We start from the raw sequence: 17,973 nt of genomic DNA on the forward strand, positions 1-17,973 counted from the left end.
AGACCGTGGCAACTGAAATTCTTCCTGCAACTCCTCAAATGTTTTAAGTCTGCCCTGACTTATCAGCTGCCCCAGCCGTTTAATACCTGCTGCAGACCAAAAGTGAAAACCCTCCCTCTGCCTAAATTCCGGTAGATAAATGTTGTCCCAAATAGGCGAGAATCTGGTGAACCCACTCACTTCCCTAATGAGTTTGACTTTTTCCCATACTCTGTGAATTAATTTCATAGTGCACCCCTGTGAACCCATTTGTTTGAATTGTCCTCCCTCCAAACTGTCACTCAAAACGTCTGCCTGTAGTAAGAACCTCAAGCTATTAGGTATTTGCACACTCCCTGCCTCCTCCCCCCATCCTTTGAGATGTTGACACTGTGCTGCTAAGAAGTATAGCCATGGATTAGGAAGTGCAAGACCCCCCTCTGTTTTGGCCCTCTGAAGTATCTCCTGTTTAACCCCTTCCCGACCTGTGACACAGCGTATGCGTCATGAAAGTCGGTGCCAATCCGACCTGTGACGCATATGCTGTGTCACAGAAAGATCGCGTCCCTGCAGATCGGGTGAAAGGGTTAACTCCCATTTCACCCGATCTGCAGGGACAGGGGGAGTGGTAGTTTAGCCCAGGGGGGGTGGCTTCACCCCCTCGTGGCTACGATCGCTCTGATTGGCAGTTTCACTTTCAACAGCCAATCAGAGCGATTTGTAATATTTCACCTAAAAAAATGGTGAAATATTACAATCCAGCCATGGCCGATGCTGCAATATCATCGGCCATGGCTGGAAATACTAATGTGCCCCCACCCCACCCCACCGATCGCCCCCCCAGCCCCCCGATCTGTGGCCCGCTCCCCTCCGTCCTGTGCTCCGCTCCCCCGTCCTCCTGTCCGCTCCCCCCGTGCTCCAATCACACCCCCCCGTGCTCCAATCAAACCCCCCCGCACTCCGATCCCCCCCCGTGCTCCGATCCACCCCCCCTGCACACCGATCCACCCCCCCTGCACACCGATCCACCCGCCCGCACACCGATCACTCTCCCCCATGCTCCGATCCCTCCCCCCCCGTGCTCCGACGCCCCCCCGTGCCCTGATCTCCCCCCCCTGTGCCCTGATCTCCCCCCCCTTATACTTACCGATCCTGGCGGGGTCCGTCCGTCTTCTTCCCCGGGCGCCGCCATGTTCCAAAATGGCGGGCGCATGCGCAGTGCGCCCGCCGAATCTGCCGGCCGGCAGATTCGTTCCAATGTGAATTTTGATCACTGTGATATAATCTATCACAGTGGTCAAAATAAAAAAACAGTAAATGACCCCCCCCATTTGTCCCCCATAGATAGGGACAATAATAAAATAAAGAATTTTTTTTTTTTCACTAAGGTTGGAGTTAGAACTAGGGGTAGGGTTAGGGGTAGGGTTAGGGGTAGGGTTAGGGGTAGGGTTAGGGGTAGGGTTAGGGCTAGGGTTAGGGGTAGGGTTAGGGGTAGGGTTAGGGGTAGGGTTAGGGGTAGGGCTAGGGGTAGGGTTAGGGGTAGGGTTAGGGCTAGGGTTAGGGTTTCGGTATGTGCACACGTATTCTGGTCCTCTGCGGATTTTTCCGCAGCGGATTTGATAAATCCGCAGTGCTAAACCGCTGCGGATTTTTGGCAGATTTACCGCGGTTTTTCTGCGCATTTCACTGCGGTTTTACAACTGCGATTTTCTATTGGAGCAGTTGTAAAACCGCTGTGGAATCCGCAGAAAGAAGTGACATGCTGCGGAATGTAAACCGCTGCGTTTCCGTGCAGTTTTTCCGCAGCATGTGTACAGCGATTTTTGTTTCCCATAGGTTTACATTGAAATGTAAACTCATGGGAAACTGCTGCGGATCCGCAGCGTTTTCCGAAGCGTGTGCACATACCTTTAGAATTAGGCTATGTGCACACGGTGCGGATTTGGCTGCGGATCCGCAGCGGATTGGCCGCTGCGGATCCGCAGCAGTGTTCCATCAGGTTTACAGTACCATGTAAACCTATGGAAAACCAAATCCGCTGTGCCCATGGTGCGGAAAATACCGCACGGAAACGCTGCGTTGTATTTTCCGCAGCATGTCAATTCTTTGTGCGGATTCCGCAGCGTTTTACACCTATTCCTCAATAGGAATCCGCAGGTGAAATCCGCAGTAAATCCGCAGGTAATACGCAGTGCCTTTTACCCGCGGATTTTTCAAAAATGGTGCGGAAAAATCTCACACGAATCCGCAACGTGGGTACATAGCCTTAGGGTTAGGGTTGGGTTGGAATTAGGGTTGTGGTTAGGGTTAGGGGTGTGTTGGGGTTAGGGTTGTGGTTAGGGGTGTGTTGCGGTTAGGGTTGTGGTTAGGGTTACGGCTACAGTTGGGATAAGGGTTAGGGGTGTGTTGGCGTTAGAATTGAGGGGTTTCCACTGTTTAGGCACATCAGGGGGTCTCCAAACGCAACATGGCGCCACCATTGATTCCAGCCAATCTTTTATTCAAAAAGTCAAATGGTGCTCCTTCCCTTCCGAGCCCCGACGTGTGCCCAAACAGTGGTTTACCCCCACATATGGGGTATCAGTGTACTCAAGACAAACTGGGCAACAATTACTGGGGTCCAATTTCTCCTGTTACCCTTGAGAAAATAAAAAATTGCTTGCTAAAACATCATTTTTGAGGAAAGAAAAATGATTTTTTATTTTCACGGCTCTGCGTTGTAAACGTCTGTGAAGCACTTGGGGGTTCAAAGTGCTCACCACATATCTAGATAAGTTCCTTGGGGGGTCTAGTTTCCAAAATGGGGTCACTTGTGGGGGGTTTCTACTGTTTAGGCACACCAGGGGCTCTGCAAACGCAACGTGACGCCCGCAGACCATTCCATCAAAGTCTGCATTTCAAAACGTCACTACTTGACTTCCGAGCCCCGACATGTGCCCAAACAGTGGTTTACCCCCACATATGGGGTATCAGCGTACTCAGGACAAACTGGGCAACAATTACTGGGGTCCAATTTCTCCTGTTACCCTTGAGAAAATAATAAATTGCTTGCTAAAACATCATTTTTGAGGAAAGAAAAATGATTTTTTATTTTCACGGCTCTGCGTTGTAAACGTCTGTGAAGCACTTGGGGGTTCAAAGTGCTCACCACATATCTAGATAAGTTCCTTGGGGGGTCTAGTTTCCAAAATGGGGTCACTTGTGGGGGGTTTCTACTGTTTAGGCACACCAGGGGCTCTGCAAACGCAACGTGACGCCCGCAGACCATTCCATCAAAGTCTGCATTTCAAAAGTCACTACTTCCCTTCTGAGCCCCGACGTGTGCCCAAACAGTGGTTTACCCCCACATATGGGGTATCAGCGTACTCAGGAGAAACTGGACAACAACTTTTGGGGTCCAATTTCTCCTGTAACCCTTGGGAAAATAAAAAATTCTGGGCTAAAAAATTATTTTTGAGGAAAGAAAACGTATTTATTATTTTCACTGCTCTGTGTTATAAACTTCTGTGAAGCACTTGGGGGTTCAAAGTGCTCACCTCACATCTAGATAAGTTCCTTTCGGGGTCTAGTTTCTAAAATGGGGTCACTTGTGGGGGGTTTCTACTGTTTAGCCACATCAGGGGCTCTGCAAACGCAACGTAACGCCCGCAGAGCATTCCATCAAAGTCTGCATTTCAAAATGTCACTACTTGACTTCCGAGCCCCGACATGTGCCCAAACTGTGGTTTACCCCCACATATGGGGTATCAGCGTACTCAGGAGAAACTGTACAACAACTTTTGGGGTCAAATTTCTCCTGTTACCCTTGGGAAAATAATAAATTGCAGGCTAAAAAATCATTTTAGAGAAAATAAAATTTTTATTTTATTTTCATGGCTCTGCGTTATAAACTTCTGTGAAGCACTTGGAAGTTCAAAGTCCTCACCACACATCTAGATTAGTTCCTTTGGGGGTCTAGTTTCCAAAATGGGGTCATATGTGGGGGATCTCCAATGTTTAGGCACACAGGGGCTCTCCAAACGTGACATGGTGTCCGCTAATGATTGGAGCTAATTTTCCATTTAAAAAGCCAATTGGCGTGCCTTCCCTTCCGAGCCCTGCCGTGCGCCCAAACAGTGGTTTACCCCCACATATGGGGTATCAGCGTACTCAGGACAAACTGGACAACAACATTTGCGGTCCAATTTCTCCTATTACCCTTGGCAAAATAGGAAATTCCAGGCTAAAAATCATTTTTGAGGAAAGAAAAATTATTTTTTATTTTCATGGCTCTGCATTATAAACTTCTGTGAAGCACCTGGGGGTTTAAAGTGCTCAATATGCATCTAGATAAGTTCCTTGGGGGGTCTAGTTTCCAAAATGGGGTCACTTGTGGGGGAGCTCCAATGCATAGGCACACAGGGGCTCTCTAAACGCGACATGGTGTCCGCTAACAATTGGAGCTAATTTTCCATTCAAAAAGTCAAATGGCGCGCCTTCCCTTCCGAGCCCTGCCGTGTGCCCAAACAGTGGTTTACCCCCACATATGAGGTATCGGCGTACTCGGGAGAAATTGCCCAACAAATTTTAGGATTCATTTTATCCTATTGCCCATGTGAAAATGAAAAACTGAGGCGAAAAGAATTTTTTTGTGAAAAAAAAAGTACTTTTTCATTTTTACAGATCAATTTGTGAAGCACCTGAGGGTTTAAAGTGCTCAATATGCATCTAGATAAGTTCCTTGGGGGGTCTAGTTTCCAAAATGGGGTCATTTGTGGGGGAGCTCCAATGTTTAGGCACACGGGGGCTCTCCAAACACGACATGGTGTCCGCTAACGATGGAGATAATTTTTCATTCAAAAAGTCAAATGGCGCTCCTTCCCTTCCGAACCTTACCATGTGCCCAAACAGTGGTTTACCCCCACATGTGAGGTATCGGTGTACTCATGAGAAATTGCCCAACAAATTTTAGGATCCATTTTATCCTGTTGCCCATGTGAAAATGAAAAAAATTGAGGCTAAAAGAATTTTTTTGTGAAAAAAAAGTACTTTTTCATTTTTACGGATCAATTTGTGAAGCCCCCGGGGGTTCAAAGTTCTCACTATGCATCTAGATAAGTTCCTTGGGGCGTCTAGTTTCCAAAATGGGGTCACGTGTGGGGGAGCTTTAATTTTTAGGCACACGGGGGCTCTCCAAACGTGACATGGTGTCCGCTAAAGAGTGGAGCCAATTTTTCATTCAAAAAGTCAAATGGCGCTCCTTTCCTTCCAAGCCCTGCCGTGCGCCCAAACAGTGGTTTACCCCCACATATGAGGTATCAGCGTACTCAGGACAAATTGGACAACAACTTTCGTGGTTCAGTTTATCCTTGTACCATTGGGAAAATAAAAAAAATGTTGCTAAAAGATAATTTTTGTGACTAAAAAGTTAAATGTTCATTTTTTCCTTCCATGTTGCTTCTGCTGCTGTGAAGCACCTGAAGGGTTAAAAAACTTCTTGAATGTGGTTTTGAGCACCTTGAGGGGTGCATTTTTTAGAATGGTGTCACTTTTGGGTATTTTCAGCCATATAGACCCCTCAAACTGACTTCAAATGTGAGGTGGTCCCTAAAAAAAATGGTTTTGTAAATTTCGTTGTAAAAATGAGAAATCGCTGGTCAAATTTTAACTCTTATAACTTCCTAGCAAAAAAAAATTTTGTTTCCAAAATTGTGCTGGTGTAAAGTAGACATGTGGGAAATGTTATTTATTAACTATTTTGTGTCACATAACTCTCTGGTTTAACAGAATAAAAATTCAAAATGTGAAAATTGCGAAATTTTCAAAATTTTCGCCAAATTTCCGTTTTTATCACAAATAAACGCAGAATTTATTGACCTAAATTTACCACTAACATGAAGCCCAATATGTCACGAAAAAACAATCTCAGAACCGCTAGGATCCGTTGAAGCGTTCCTGAGTTATTACCTCATAAAGGGACACTGGTCAGAATTGCAAAAAACGGCCAGGTCATTAAGGTCAAAATAGGCTGGGTCATGAAGGGGTTAAACCTAGGACTCTTTCCTCCCCATATTAATTCCCCAAACAAAGACCTAATCTTACGGAATCTGCATTGTGTAATCCAAATGGGAGAGTTATGTAGCACGTACAACAACTGTGGCATTACAATCATCTTTAAGAGGTTCACCCTACCAACCACCGATAAATGTAGTTTGTTCCATGCCGCAATCTTGGTACGAATTTTCTGCATTAATGGACTTAAATTCAGTTCCTCAAAGGTAGTTAGAGGAAGAGCAATCTGAATACCCAAATATTTGAATTTTTGAACAATCTTTAATTTTGTGGTTATCGCCCTCTCTCCACTGCCAATACTGTCCCCCTCAATCAACAACATACAAGACTTATCCCAGTTTATTGTGAGACCCGAAAACCGACCAAACTCCTCAATCAAAGCAACCGCATTGCACAGGGACCTTTCAGAATCCTCCAGGAACAACAAAATATCGTCAGCATATAATGCAATTTTGTCTTCCCTCCTACCATAGATGAAACCTCTAACCTCCTGAGCACCTCTTATTTTAGCCGCTAACGGCTCTACGGCCAGAGCGAAGAGCAACGGGGACAGCGGACACCCCTGTCTGGTACCCCTAAACAGCGGGAAACTCTCTGACAAATTATTATTAACTCTAATTTTTGCCGTTGGGAACGAGTACAGCAACTTAACCCAGGAGATGAATTTTGGACCAAACCCCAGGCGATCCAGTACCGACCACAAGTAACTCCACTCCACACAATCAAAGGCCTTGTGGGCATCTAAAGACACCACAACTCTTTTTCCGGCATTGTCTGCAGGAATTTGCATATCTAAAAATAGCCTTCTCAAGTTAATTGCCGTGGATTTATTGGGCATAAAGCCAGACTGGTCTGGGTGAATCAATTTATCGATCACTTGGGACAGCCTGTTCGCCAGGGCCTTCGCCAAAATCTTTATGTCAGCCGTTAGAAGTGAAATTGGTCTATACGACTCTGGCTGTTGAGGATCTTTATCAGCTTTAGGAATAACCACCACAATGGCCTCTCTCATTGATGGAGGCAGCACTCCCCTCTCCAACGACTCAGAGAACACTCGCTCCAATTTGGACATTAACTCTGCATTAAGAATTTTATAAACCTCTACTGGGATACCGTCCGTCCCCGGAGCCTTGCCCCCCGCCATATCCGCCAAAGCCGCCTTCAATTCTTCCTCCCCAAGCGGTCTATCCATCCACTCCCTTTCCTCTCTACCTAGTCTGGGTAAGTCAACCTCTTTCAGATATCTATTCATTTCCTCAGGACTTTTATCCACCCTAGAAGAATATAATTTACTATAAAATCTCCGAAAAACTTCTAAAATTTCCTCCCCTTGAGTAACCGTTTTACCTTCCTCTGTTCTTATGGAGTATACATGTGAAGAATCCCGCTGCGCAGAAACCACCACCGAGAGCAAATGTCCCACCTTCTCTCCCTCAGAATAAAATGTTTCCTTTTGAAAGGCTCTCAACCTATCTGCCCTACGCATATGGAGTTCATCGACCGCTACCTGAGCCGCCCTCATACGAAGTTGCGCTTCTCTTGAATTCTGAGAGGCCAGTGTCTCTTCCGCCACCCTCAGTTCCTCCATCACTGCATTGTCTTGAATTTTAGACTTAGTTTTATGTCTCGAGATGTCCCGGAATAAAATTCCTCTCAGGTATGCCTTCATGGTGTCCCACACTACAAGATTCCCCGCACTCCCTTCATTAATCCTGAAAAACTCCCCGAGTTCAGTTCCCACCTGTTCCATATCCAAATACTGTAGCCAGGAGGGGTGAAATTTCCATCCCAACCCCGTCAGACCACTCTTCCCAGTCATTTGTACCGAGACCAGTACTGGGCTATGGTCCGATATTACTCTAGGCCTATACTCCACCTCATGTATTAGATTATTCACCCCCCCATTTCCCAAAGCCACATCAATGTGAGATAAAGATCCGTAGGTAGCTGAATAACATGAGTAGGCATATGTCCTAGGATTACGCACCCGCCACAAATCTATCCATCCTATTTCTCTTAGATAATTTCCAAAAGGAGTAGAGTTCCCTTCACTTCTCAACTCCGCATGTCTACCCTTGTCCCAGTGATCATTAGATATATTGTTCACATCCCCCACTATAAGGAGGGGCACCCCATCCCACCTACCCGTAATTTCCAGAATCTCCTGTATCTTTTTCTTGGAATATGGTGGTGGAATATAAATTGACACAATACAAATTAACCTGTTAAATATCTTGCATACTAAAAACACAAATTGGCCATCTTTATCGGTGGTTACCTCAATCTCTTCAAACGGAACACTAACGTGTATCAAAATTGACACACCTCTGGCATAATTTGAGAACAGTGAGTGATACGCCTTTCTCACCCATCTCTTCTGTAGAATAGCAACCTTTTCCTTCACTAGGTGAGTTTCCTGCAGACATATCACTGAAGGCCTCTGTTTCAGTACATATTGGAAAATAGCTGTTCTTTTAGTAGCATTTGCAAGGCCCCTAACATTCCAACTTAGGATTTTAACCTCCCCACCCATTGTAGCTTATAGAAACAATGAATGAGTTCAAGCTCCCTAAGGTCTCAACCCCAACTCCCACCCCCTCCCTCCTCCCCCCCCATCCCCAATTCCCAACTGAAATAACTCTCCATCTCTCCCCTCTCTTAAGCCCACCCAACTCCTCTCTACTCTTAGAATATCAAAATAAACTCTCCCTCTCAATTTGAGATCTGGGAACGCTGTTTCACAGCCTAACGATAAAAACTCTGCGTTCCTTCAGCTCCCCCGCCCACCATAGCCAAAATGCAAATTCCGTTGCGCCGCCGAACACAACCTGATGATATCAATATACCATAAAGTCACAGTATAAGTACCAGTTAACTATCAAACCAAACATAACAGTGAAGGGTTAACAATTGCCTCAGTAGCACTTAAATCAGTTTCAGCGGGTCTGCCCCGCTCTGACATGCTTAGTATTGAGATCCAGCCATTGTAACGCCTCCTCTGGATTTTGGAAAAAATGCACCCGATCCAGAGCCACCACCCTTAATTTTGCTGGGTAAATCATTGAATAATGGACATCTAAGTCTCGCAACCTCCTCTTGACCTCTCCAAACTTCATCCGAAGCTTTTGGACCGCCGCAGAGTAATCCGGATAAAGGGAGACCCGATTACCATCAATGGTCAGCTCATCACAATTCCTGGCTTTCTTCAACAAAATGTCTCGGTCCTGATAGTTCAGAATTTTAGCCAAGATAACTCTTGGTGCCGAGCCGGGGGGGAGGGGTCTGGTGGGCACACGGTGCGCTCTTTCAACGGCAAACATCTTAGTAAGGCCATCTCCACCCACAGCGTTTTTTAGCCATGCCTCAATATAAGCCGTGGGGTTGCTCCCTTCCGCCTTTTCTGGGACCCCCACAATCCTTAGGTTGTTCCTGCGGGATCGGTTTTCAAGGTCATCAGTCTTAAACTCCAGATCAGCAATACGTTGAATATACTTTTTTTCCCTGTTTAACAATTCACCAATCCGATCTTCTGCACTCCCAACCCTTTCTTCCACCTCTTCCACTCTCTTTTCAACTTTACGCATAGCAGAGTTTAAAGCGACCATCTCTCCCTTTAATTCATCCGCTCGTAGGTTTAGAGCCCCCAGGGCAGACTTACAGTACATCACCACTGAAAATATGTCCTTCAGAGTCGGCTCCTCCATTTCTGGCATGTCAGACTGTGCAGGCAGAACAGCTCCTGCGGCCCTTGTAGGAGATCCCTGGTCTGACCCACCGCACTGTAGCTGAGCCCCTCCTTCCTGCTGTTCTCCGGGGGCACCAGCTGCTCCAGACTTCACACCTCCAGCCTCTGACTGCAGATTTACAGCCTCCTCTGACCTGGCAAATCGCTCCAACTTAGCAATCACATCCATCTTCCTCTGATAAGCAGCGCTTGCCCTCGCCGCCTCCTCTGCAGTCTCGGCGCCATCTTGGGCCTGTGAGCTTCCCGCAGCTGTCAGCTCCTTCTGTCTCCTGCGTGTCATCCTCAGATAAGATTCCGTTCCTTCGGGTCACACCTCGCTCCCCGAGACTATGTGCACTCCTGAGAGTATGATTTGCGTTCGGCGGCGCCTCTAAGGGGTTAATACAGAGATAATGAAGCGGGAGAGCTCTGTTGCACGTCTGTTCACATCGCCTGCCAGGCCACACCCCCCGTCGTTTGGACTTTAATATAACTCTCATCATTCTCCTCTGCTTGCGTCGACGCAGGGAAGAATGATGAGAGCAGTTTTCAGCACCCGCCGTCGGGGAACAGCGGTTACTGTAGCGCTTCTTCCCCGGTGCTGATGCGTGTCACACAGAGGACATCAATGTGTGTTCTCCATGTGCACATGTGCAGTACATTTTGCCGTCCATGCTGAAAAAAACTGGACATGTCTATGTGTGGGTCACATGGACACACGGTCCTTGGAAACACACTGACATGGGCACAGACCCATTCATTTGAATGAGTCTACGTGTGTACGTGTCTCCGCCACATGTGAAAACTATCACCTCACATACCGGAGACACGGATGTGTGAAAGAGGCTTTATGATGTTGTGGTAGTTCACTCACGTGGCGACACACAGAGGTAGGAAAAATGGGAACAATGTCTCTTTAATGTAAGGCAGCATAAACCAACTTGTGGAGAAAACAAACTCAGCCTTTTTGGCTACAACAGGAACAAAACAACAAAAGAAAACAAAATGCTGCAGCACAGTCCGTATGTTGCGGGTGGCACCCCGCTCTGGAGCAGCACGGGTTCAGTCTCTACTCGACGAGCCACAAAGCCTCTGGAGTCCTCGATCCAGGCTAGCTGAACCCAGACTGCCTGTAGAGCGCTCGATTATTTCAACCCAACCCATTGATCATGACCTCATGCAGGTCCTGGCAGGTCTGCCAAGGGAGGTAAAGTGGACCTTCTCCCACCCACTCTGTGAAGGTCCACATAAAACCAGCCCTGTTTATGCAACTTAACGCTCACAACACATACAGTAGTATAGAGAGAAAACATGCTCTGGTTTCACATCACTGACGTCGTTAAGCGCAGTGACTCATATCTCCCCTCTATCACCTTACCAGTGACTGTCACAATGTGTAGATGGCTGTGAAGGTCTTGTGCTCAGTCTTGTTTTATCCACCAGTATTATATGTTTTATACTTGTGTAATGAGAATGGTGGAAATGGCAGGATTAGAGCTGATCATAGATGTGACTTCTCCATCTGTCGGTGACTTTTACAATATTTGTTTCAGGGTGAAGATGTGACCCATATTAATACTACAGAGACATATGTGAGGGGTAATGAGCGGTGTGAAGAGGAGATTCTTACATATGACTACCCAGGTGAGTAGTAACCACTAAATGCAGAGAAGTCACAGGTTCTTCTCAGTCACCGGCTGTGGCTGCTTTATCGGTGGTGTAGTCCGGCCGTATCAGAATCATGTGATCACCATTTTGCCTCTAGACCACAACATTTTCCTCCACCCAAAACTGTCCAAGTGACTTTGGGCATTGAAAGCTCTTTTCTATAGAACTTACCACCTGGAGAATCCACCTATACCCTGGGATTAGGAGACGCTGACCGTTATATGCCCAGATCTGTAAACTACCAAGCCAAATGACAGTGTACATAGAATGTGCTGACAAGTTAGAAAAATATTATGATGAGCCTTTTAGAGAAAGCGGAGGGTAATGATGCTGTTGGCTTCCAAAATCCCTGATGTGGGAAGAAGGAAAAAATCAGGGCTTTGAAAAGCGCTGCCAAGTGCTGAGCCATAAAGTTGGTTATCAAAACAAATAAATGTAAGAAAAACCCCAAACTTTTCATTTTAATATTTTACTCATTCCCAATATGAACCAGCTCCTTCCTCAGGCATATACAAATGATACATTGTGGATGTTTTATATCCTCCAGAACGGCGTCACTAATTCAGTTGATTCGTTCATTAATTAAACTGAGCCTATGGTGCAGTTTTTTTGTATCGAAACCTTTCTTCGTATACAAAACAATATGAATAGATGTAAAATGCACATTGGATGCACAATAAAATACTGTACATATAAAGAAAAATATATGTACATGGAAAATCCTCCGGTTTAAGTGTGGATAATTCAAAAATCCAATAGGATTCCCCATTCACAAGTCTTTGGGACCTATTAGAGACATGTTCGGATATTTGTTCTAATATAATCAGTCTTATCCCCTTAATGACCGCCGATACGCCTTTTAACGGCGGTAGTTAAGGGTACTTAACAAAAGTGTATAGCGCCCCCCAGAGTTGGATTTTCTCCGGGATCTCGGCTGCCAATCACAGTGATCAAAAAAAAAAAAAAATAGTAAATAACCCCCCCCTTTTTCACCCCCTTAGTTAGGGAAAAATAATAAAATAAAGAAAATGTATTTATTTCCATTTTCCCATTAGGGTTAGGGTTGGGGCTAAATTTAGAGTTAGGGTTGGGGCTGAAAGTAGGGGTAGGGTTGGGGCTAAAATTAGGGTTAGGGTTGGGGCTAAAATTAGGGTTAGGGTTGGGGCTAAAATTAGGATTAGGGTAAGGCTTGTTTTACATTTACCGTGGTTTTGCATCCCGTTTTTGCGGTCCCAATAGATTTCTATGGGGCTGCAAAAATGGGCCGCAATAATTCCATGGAGCGGCGTGTGCCGTATAGCCATGAGTGCCATATTTACGGCTGTGACAAAATATCAAGCCTGCTCAATATTTTTCACGTCTAACGGACACAGCCCCCATTGTAATTCAACGAAAGGTTGTTTTTGCGGTGCACCGTGACTTCTGGTTCTGTGGACCGCCGTTTTTTGTTTTTTTTTACAATACTTTTGCCATAGTATTGTAAACCCAAAAAACGTCGATCCGCAAGTTTTTGCTGTGTGTTATAACGGCAGACCGTGAAAATTGCAGAAATTAAGCCCGCAAAAAAGGCCCGCATAATGGGCTGCAAAAATCCCGGTAAATGTAAAAGAAGCCTTGGGTTTGGGATTAGGGTTATGGTTAGGGCTGGGATTAGGGTTAGGTTTGGGTTTAGGGTTAGGATTAGGGTTATGGGTGTGTTGGGGTTAGGGTTATGATTAGGGTTGGGATTAGGATTAGGGTTAGGGGTATGTTGGGTTAGGGTGGTGATTAGAGTTATGGTGAGGGTTGGGATTAGGGTTAGGGGTGTGTTGGGGCTGGGTTAGAGTTAGAATTGGGGGTTTCCACTGTTTAGGTACATCAGGGGGTCTCCAAACGTGACATGGCTCCACCATTGATTCCAGCCAATTTTGCATTGATAAAATCAAATGGTGCTCCCTCCCTTCTGAGCTCTGCCATGCGCCCAAACAGTGGTTTATCCCCACATATGGGGCTTCAGCGTACTCAGGACATATTGGACAACATCTTTTGGGGTCCAGTTTCTCCTGCTACCCTTGGGAAAATAAAAAAAATTGGGGGCTAAAAAATCATTTTTGTGGGAAAAAAATTATTTTTTATTTTCGCGGCTCTGCGTTATAAACTTCTGTAAAGCACTTTGGGGTTCATAGTGCTCACCACACATCTAGATAAGCTCCGTGGGGGTCTATTTTCCAAAATAGGGTCGCTTGTGGGGGAGTATCTACTGTTTAGGCACATCAAGGGCTCTGCAAACACAACATGACGCCCGCAGACCATTCCATCAAAGTCTGCATTCCAAAACATCACTACTTCCCTTCAGAGCTCTGCCATGCGCCCAAACAGTGGTCCCCTCACATATAAGGTACCAACGTACTCAGGACGAATTGCACAACAACACTCATGGTCCAATTTATCCTGTTACCATTGTGAAAGTAAACATTTGGGGGTGAAAAGATCATTTTTGTGGAAAAAATATGATTTTTTTATTTTCACGACTCTACATTATAAAATTCTGTGAAGCACTTGGGAGTTCATAGTGCTCACCACACATCTAGATAAGTTTCTTTGAGGGTCTAGTTTCCAAAATGGGGTCACTTGTGTTGAGTTTCTACTGTTTAGGCACATCAGGGGCTCTGCAAACGCAACCTGACGCCCACAGACCATTATATCAAAGTCTGCATTCCAAAATGACATTCCTTCCCTTCCGAGCTCTGCCATGCGCCCAAACAGTGGTCCCCCCCCAACATATGAGGTACCAGCATACTCAGGACAAGTTGCACAACAACACTCATGGTCCAATTTCTCCTATTACCCTTGTGAAAGTAAGCATTTTGGGGTGAAAAGATCATTTTTGTGGAAAAAATATGATTTTTTTTATTTTCGCGGCTCTAAGTTATAAACTTTTGTGAAGCACTTTGGGGTTCATAGTGCTCACCACACATCTAGATAAGCTCCGTGGGGGGGTCTATTTTCCAAAATGGGGTCACTTTTGTTTTTTGTTTTTTACTGTTTAGGTACATCAGGGGCTCTGCAAACACAACATGACGCCCGCAAACCATTCCATCAAAGTCTGCATTTTAAAACCTCACTACTCCCCTTCTGAGCCCCGCTGTGTGCCCAAACAGGGGTCCCCCCCACATATGGAGTATCGGCGTACTCAGGAGAAATTGGGCCCCAAAAGTTGTTGTCCAGTTTGTCCGAAAGTAAAAAATTGCGAGCTAAAAAATCATATTTGAGGAAAAAAAAAGATTTTTTATTTTCACGGCTCTACATTATAAACTTCTGTAAAGCCGTTGGGGGTTCAAAGTGCACACCATACATCTAGGTAAGTTCCTTAAGGAGTGTAGTTTCCAAAATAATGTCAATTGTGGGGGGTTTCCACACTTTAGGCACATCAGGGGCTCTCCAAACGCAACATGATGTCAGATGTCAATTCCAGCCAATTCTGCATTGAAAAAAGTCAAACGGCGCTCCTTCCCTTCCGAGCTCTGCCGTGCACCCAAACAGTGGTTTACCCCCACATATGGGGTATCGGCGTACTCAGGACAAATTGCACAACAACTTTTATGGTCTAATTTCTCCTGATACCCTTGTGAAAATAAAAATTTGAGGGCGAAAAAAATCATTTTTGCGGAAAAAATACGATTTTTTTATTTTCATGGCTCTACAATATAAACTTCTGTGAAGCACTTGTGAAAATAAAAAATTGATTCTGAAGTAAAATGTTTGTAAAAAAAAATTAAATGTTAATTTTTTCCTTCCACATTGCTTCCCTTCCTGTGAATCATGTAAAGGGTTAATAAAATTCTTGAATGTGGTTTTGAGCACCTTGAGGGGTGCAGTTTTTATAATGGTGTCACTTTTGGGTATTTTCTGTCATATTGACCCCCCAAACTCACTTCAAATGTGAGGTGGTCCCTGAAAAAAATGGTTTTGTAAATTTTGTTCTAAAAATGAGAAATCACTGGTCAACTTTTAACCCTTATAACTTCCTAACAAAAAAAAATTGTTTCCAAAATTATGCTAATGTAAAGTTGCAATGTGGGAAATGTAATTTATTAACTATTTTGTGTGACATAGCTCTCTGATTTAAGGACATAAATATTCAAAGTTTGAAAATTGCAACATTTTAAACATTTTTGCCATATTTCCATTTTTTAAATAAATAAACGCAAGTAATATCGAAGAAATTTTACTACTAACATGAAGTACAATATGTCACGAAAAACCAGCCTCAGAATCAGCGGGATCCGTTAACGCGTTCCAGGGTTATAACCTCATAAAGTGACAGTGGTCAGAATTGTAAAAATTGGCCTGGACATTAAGTACCAAATTAGCTCTGCCACTAAGGATTTAGGCCGGCGTCAAACTTAGCGTAGGAAAATACGGTCCGTTTTTCACGGGCGTAATACGCAGAAATGTTCCCTAAGCAGTGATCCGTATGTCACCCGTAGGCAGGGTGTGGCTGCATATTTTACGCATGTCATCCTCTGTATGTAAACTGTATGGCATCCGTACTGCGTTTTTTTTCTCGCAAAATGGACATATAATGGATCCATGGGCTCAAATATTCGCGAAAACATATACAGTAGAGACACACACACATATATATATATATATATATATATATATATATATATATATATATATATATATATATATATATATATACATACTAGATGGTGGCCCGATTCTAACGCATCGGGTATTCTAGAATATGCATGTCCACGTAGTATATTGCCCAGCCACGTAGTATATTGCCCAACCACGTAGTATATTGCCCAGCCACGTAGTACCGTATATACTCGAGTATAAGCCGACCCCCCTAATTTTGCCACAAAAAACTGGGAAAACTTATTGACTCGAGTATAAGCCTAGGGTGGAAATGCAGCAGCTACCGGTGAATTTTAATAATAAAAATAGATCATTATTTCCCCATAGCTGTGCCATATAGTGCTCTGCGCCGTTCATTATTGCCCTATAGCTCTGCCCCATATAGTGCTCTGCGCCGTTCATTATTGCCCTATAGCTGTGCCCCATATAGTGCTCTGCACCGTTCATTATTGCCCTATAGCTGTGCCCCATATAGTGCTCTGCACCGTTCATTATTGCCCTATAGCTGTGCCCCATATAGTGCTCTGCACCGTTCATTATTGCCCTATAGCTGTGCCCCATATAGCGCTCTGCACCATTCATTATTGCCCTATAGCTGTGCCCCATATAGTGCTCTGCACCGTTTATTATTGCCCTATAGCTGTGCCCCATATAGTGCTCTGCACCGTTCATTATTGCCCTATAGCTCTGCCCCATATAGTGCTCTGCACCGTTCATTATTGCCCCATAGCTGTGCCCCATATAGTGCTCTGCACCGTTCATTATTGCCCTATAGCTGTGCCCCATATAGTGCTCTGCACCGTTCATTATTGCCCTATAGCTCTGCCCCATATAGTGCTCTTGCACCGTTCATATTGCCCCATAGAAAGCTCTGCCCCATATAGTGCTCTTGCACCATTCATATTGCCCCATAGAAAGCTCTGCCCCATATAGTGCTCTTGCACCGTTCATATTGCCCCATAGAAAGCTCTGCCCCATATAGTGCTCTTGCACCATTCATATTGCCCCATAGAAAGTTCTGCCCCATATAGTGCTCTTGCACCGTTCATATTGCCCCATAGAAAGCTCTGCCCCATATAGTGCTCTTGCACCATTCATATTGCCCTATAAAAAGCTCTGCCCCATATAGTGCTCTTGCACCATTCATATTGCCCCATAGAAAGCTCTGCCCCATATAGTGCTCTGCACCGTTCATATTGCCCCATAGAAAGCTCTGCCCCATATAGTGCTCTTGCACCGTTCATATTGCCCCATAGAAAGCTCTGCCCCATATAGTGCTCTTGCACCGTTCATATTGCCCCATAGAAAGCTCTGCCCCATATAGTGCTCTTGCACCGTTCATATTGCCCCATAGAAAGCTCTGTCATTGTCGCTGCTGCTGCTGCAGTAAAAAAAAAAAACACATACTCACCTCTCTTGCTTGCAGCTCCCGGCGTCTCGTTCCGGCGTCTCGTCCCGGCGTCTCCGCTCTGACTGATCAGGCAGAGGGCGCCGCGCACACTATATGCGTCATCACGCCCTCTGACCTGAACAGTCAGAGCGCAGAGACGCCGGGAAGATGGAGCGACGCCGGGAAGATGGAGCGGCGCCCGGCGGCTGGAACGCGGACAGGTGAATATTACATACTTACCTGGTCCTGGCGTCCGGCTCCTTCTCCCGGACAGCTGTCTTCGGTGCCGCAGCTTCTTCCTCTATCAGCGGTCACCGTTACCGCTGATTAGAGAAATGAATAGGCGGCTCCACCCCTATGGGATGTGGAGCCGCCTATTCATTTCTCTAATGAGCGGTCCCACGTGACCGCTGATAGAGGAAGAACTGCAGCACAGAAGACCGTGGGAGGGCAGGGGGAGCGTCAGGATCGCTGGGACTAGGTAATTATACCTCAGTGCCCTCTCCCCCTCACCCGCCGACCCCACCGCCGA

The 17,973-nt window shown here is 45.4% G+C and overlaps 1 protein-coding gene across 1 annotated transcript in view; it reads left to right on the top strand.

Annotated features, from left to right (window-relative positions):
- The window catches only part of LOC138663593 (zinc finger protein 419-like), a 114,519-nt gene that overhangs the window by 52,719 nt on the left and 43,827 nt on the right, over positions 1-17,973 (top strand). The window contains exon 10 of the mRNA XM_069749853.1: positions 11,308-11,398. Coding sequence (XP_069605954.1) covers positions 11,308-11,398 — 91 coding nt within the window. The remainder of the gene's footprint in view (positions 1-11,307; positions 11,399-17,973) is intronic.

Source organism: Ranitomeya imitator, chromosome 2, assembly GCF_032444005.1.
Source record: "Ranitomeya imitator isolate aRanImi1 chromosome 2, aRanImi1.pri, whole genome shotgun sequence".
Lineage (NCBI taxonomy): Eukaryota > Metazoa > Chordata > Amphibia > Anura > Dendrobatidae > Ranitomeya > Ranitomeya imitator.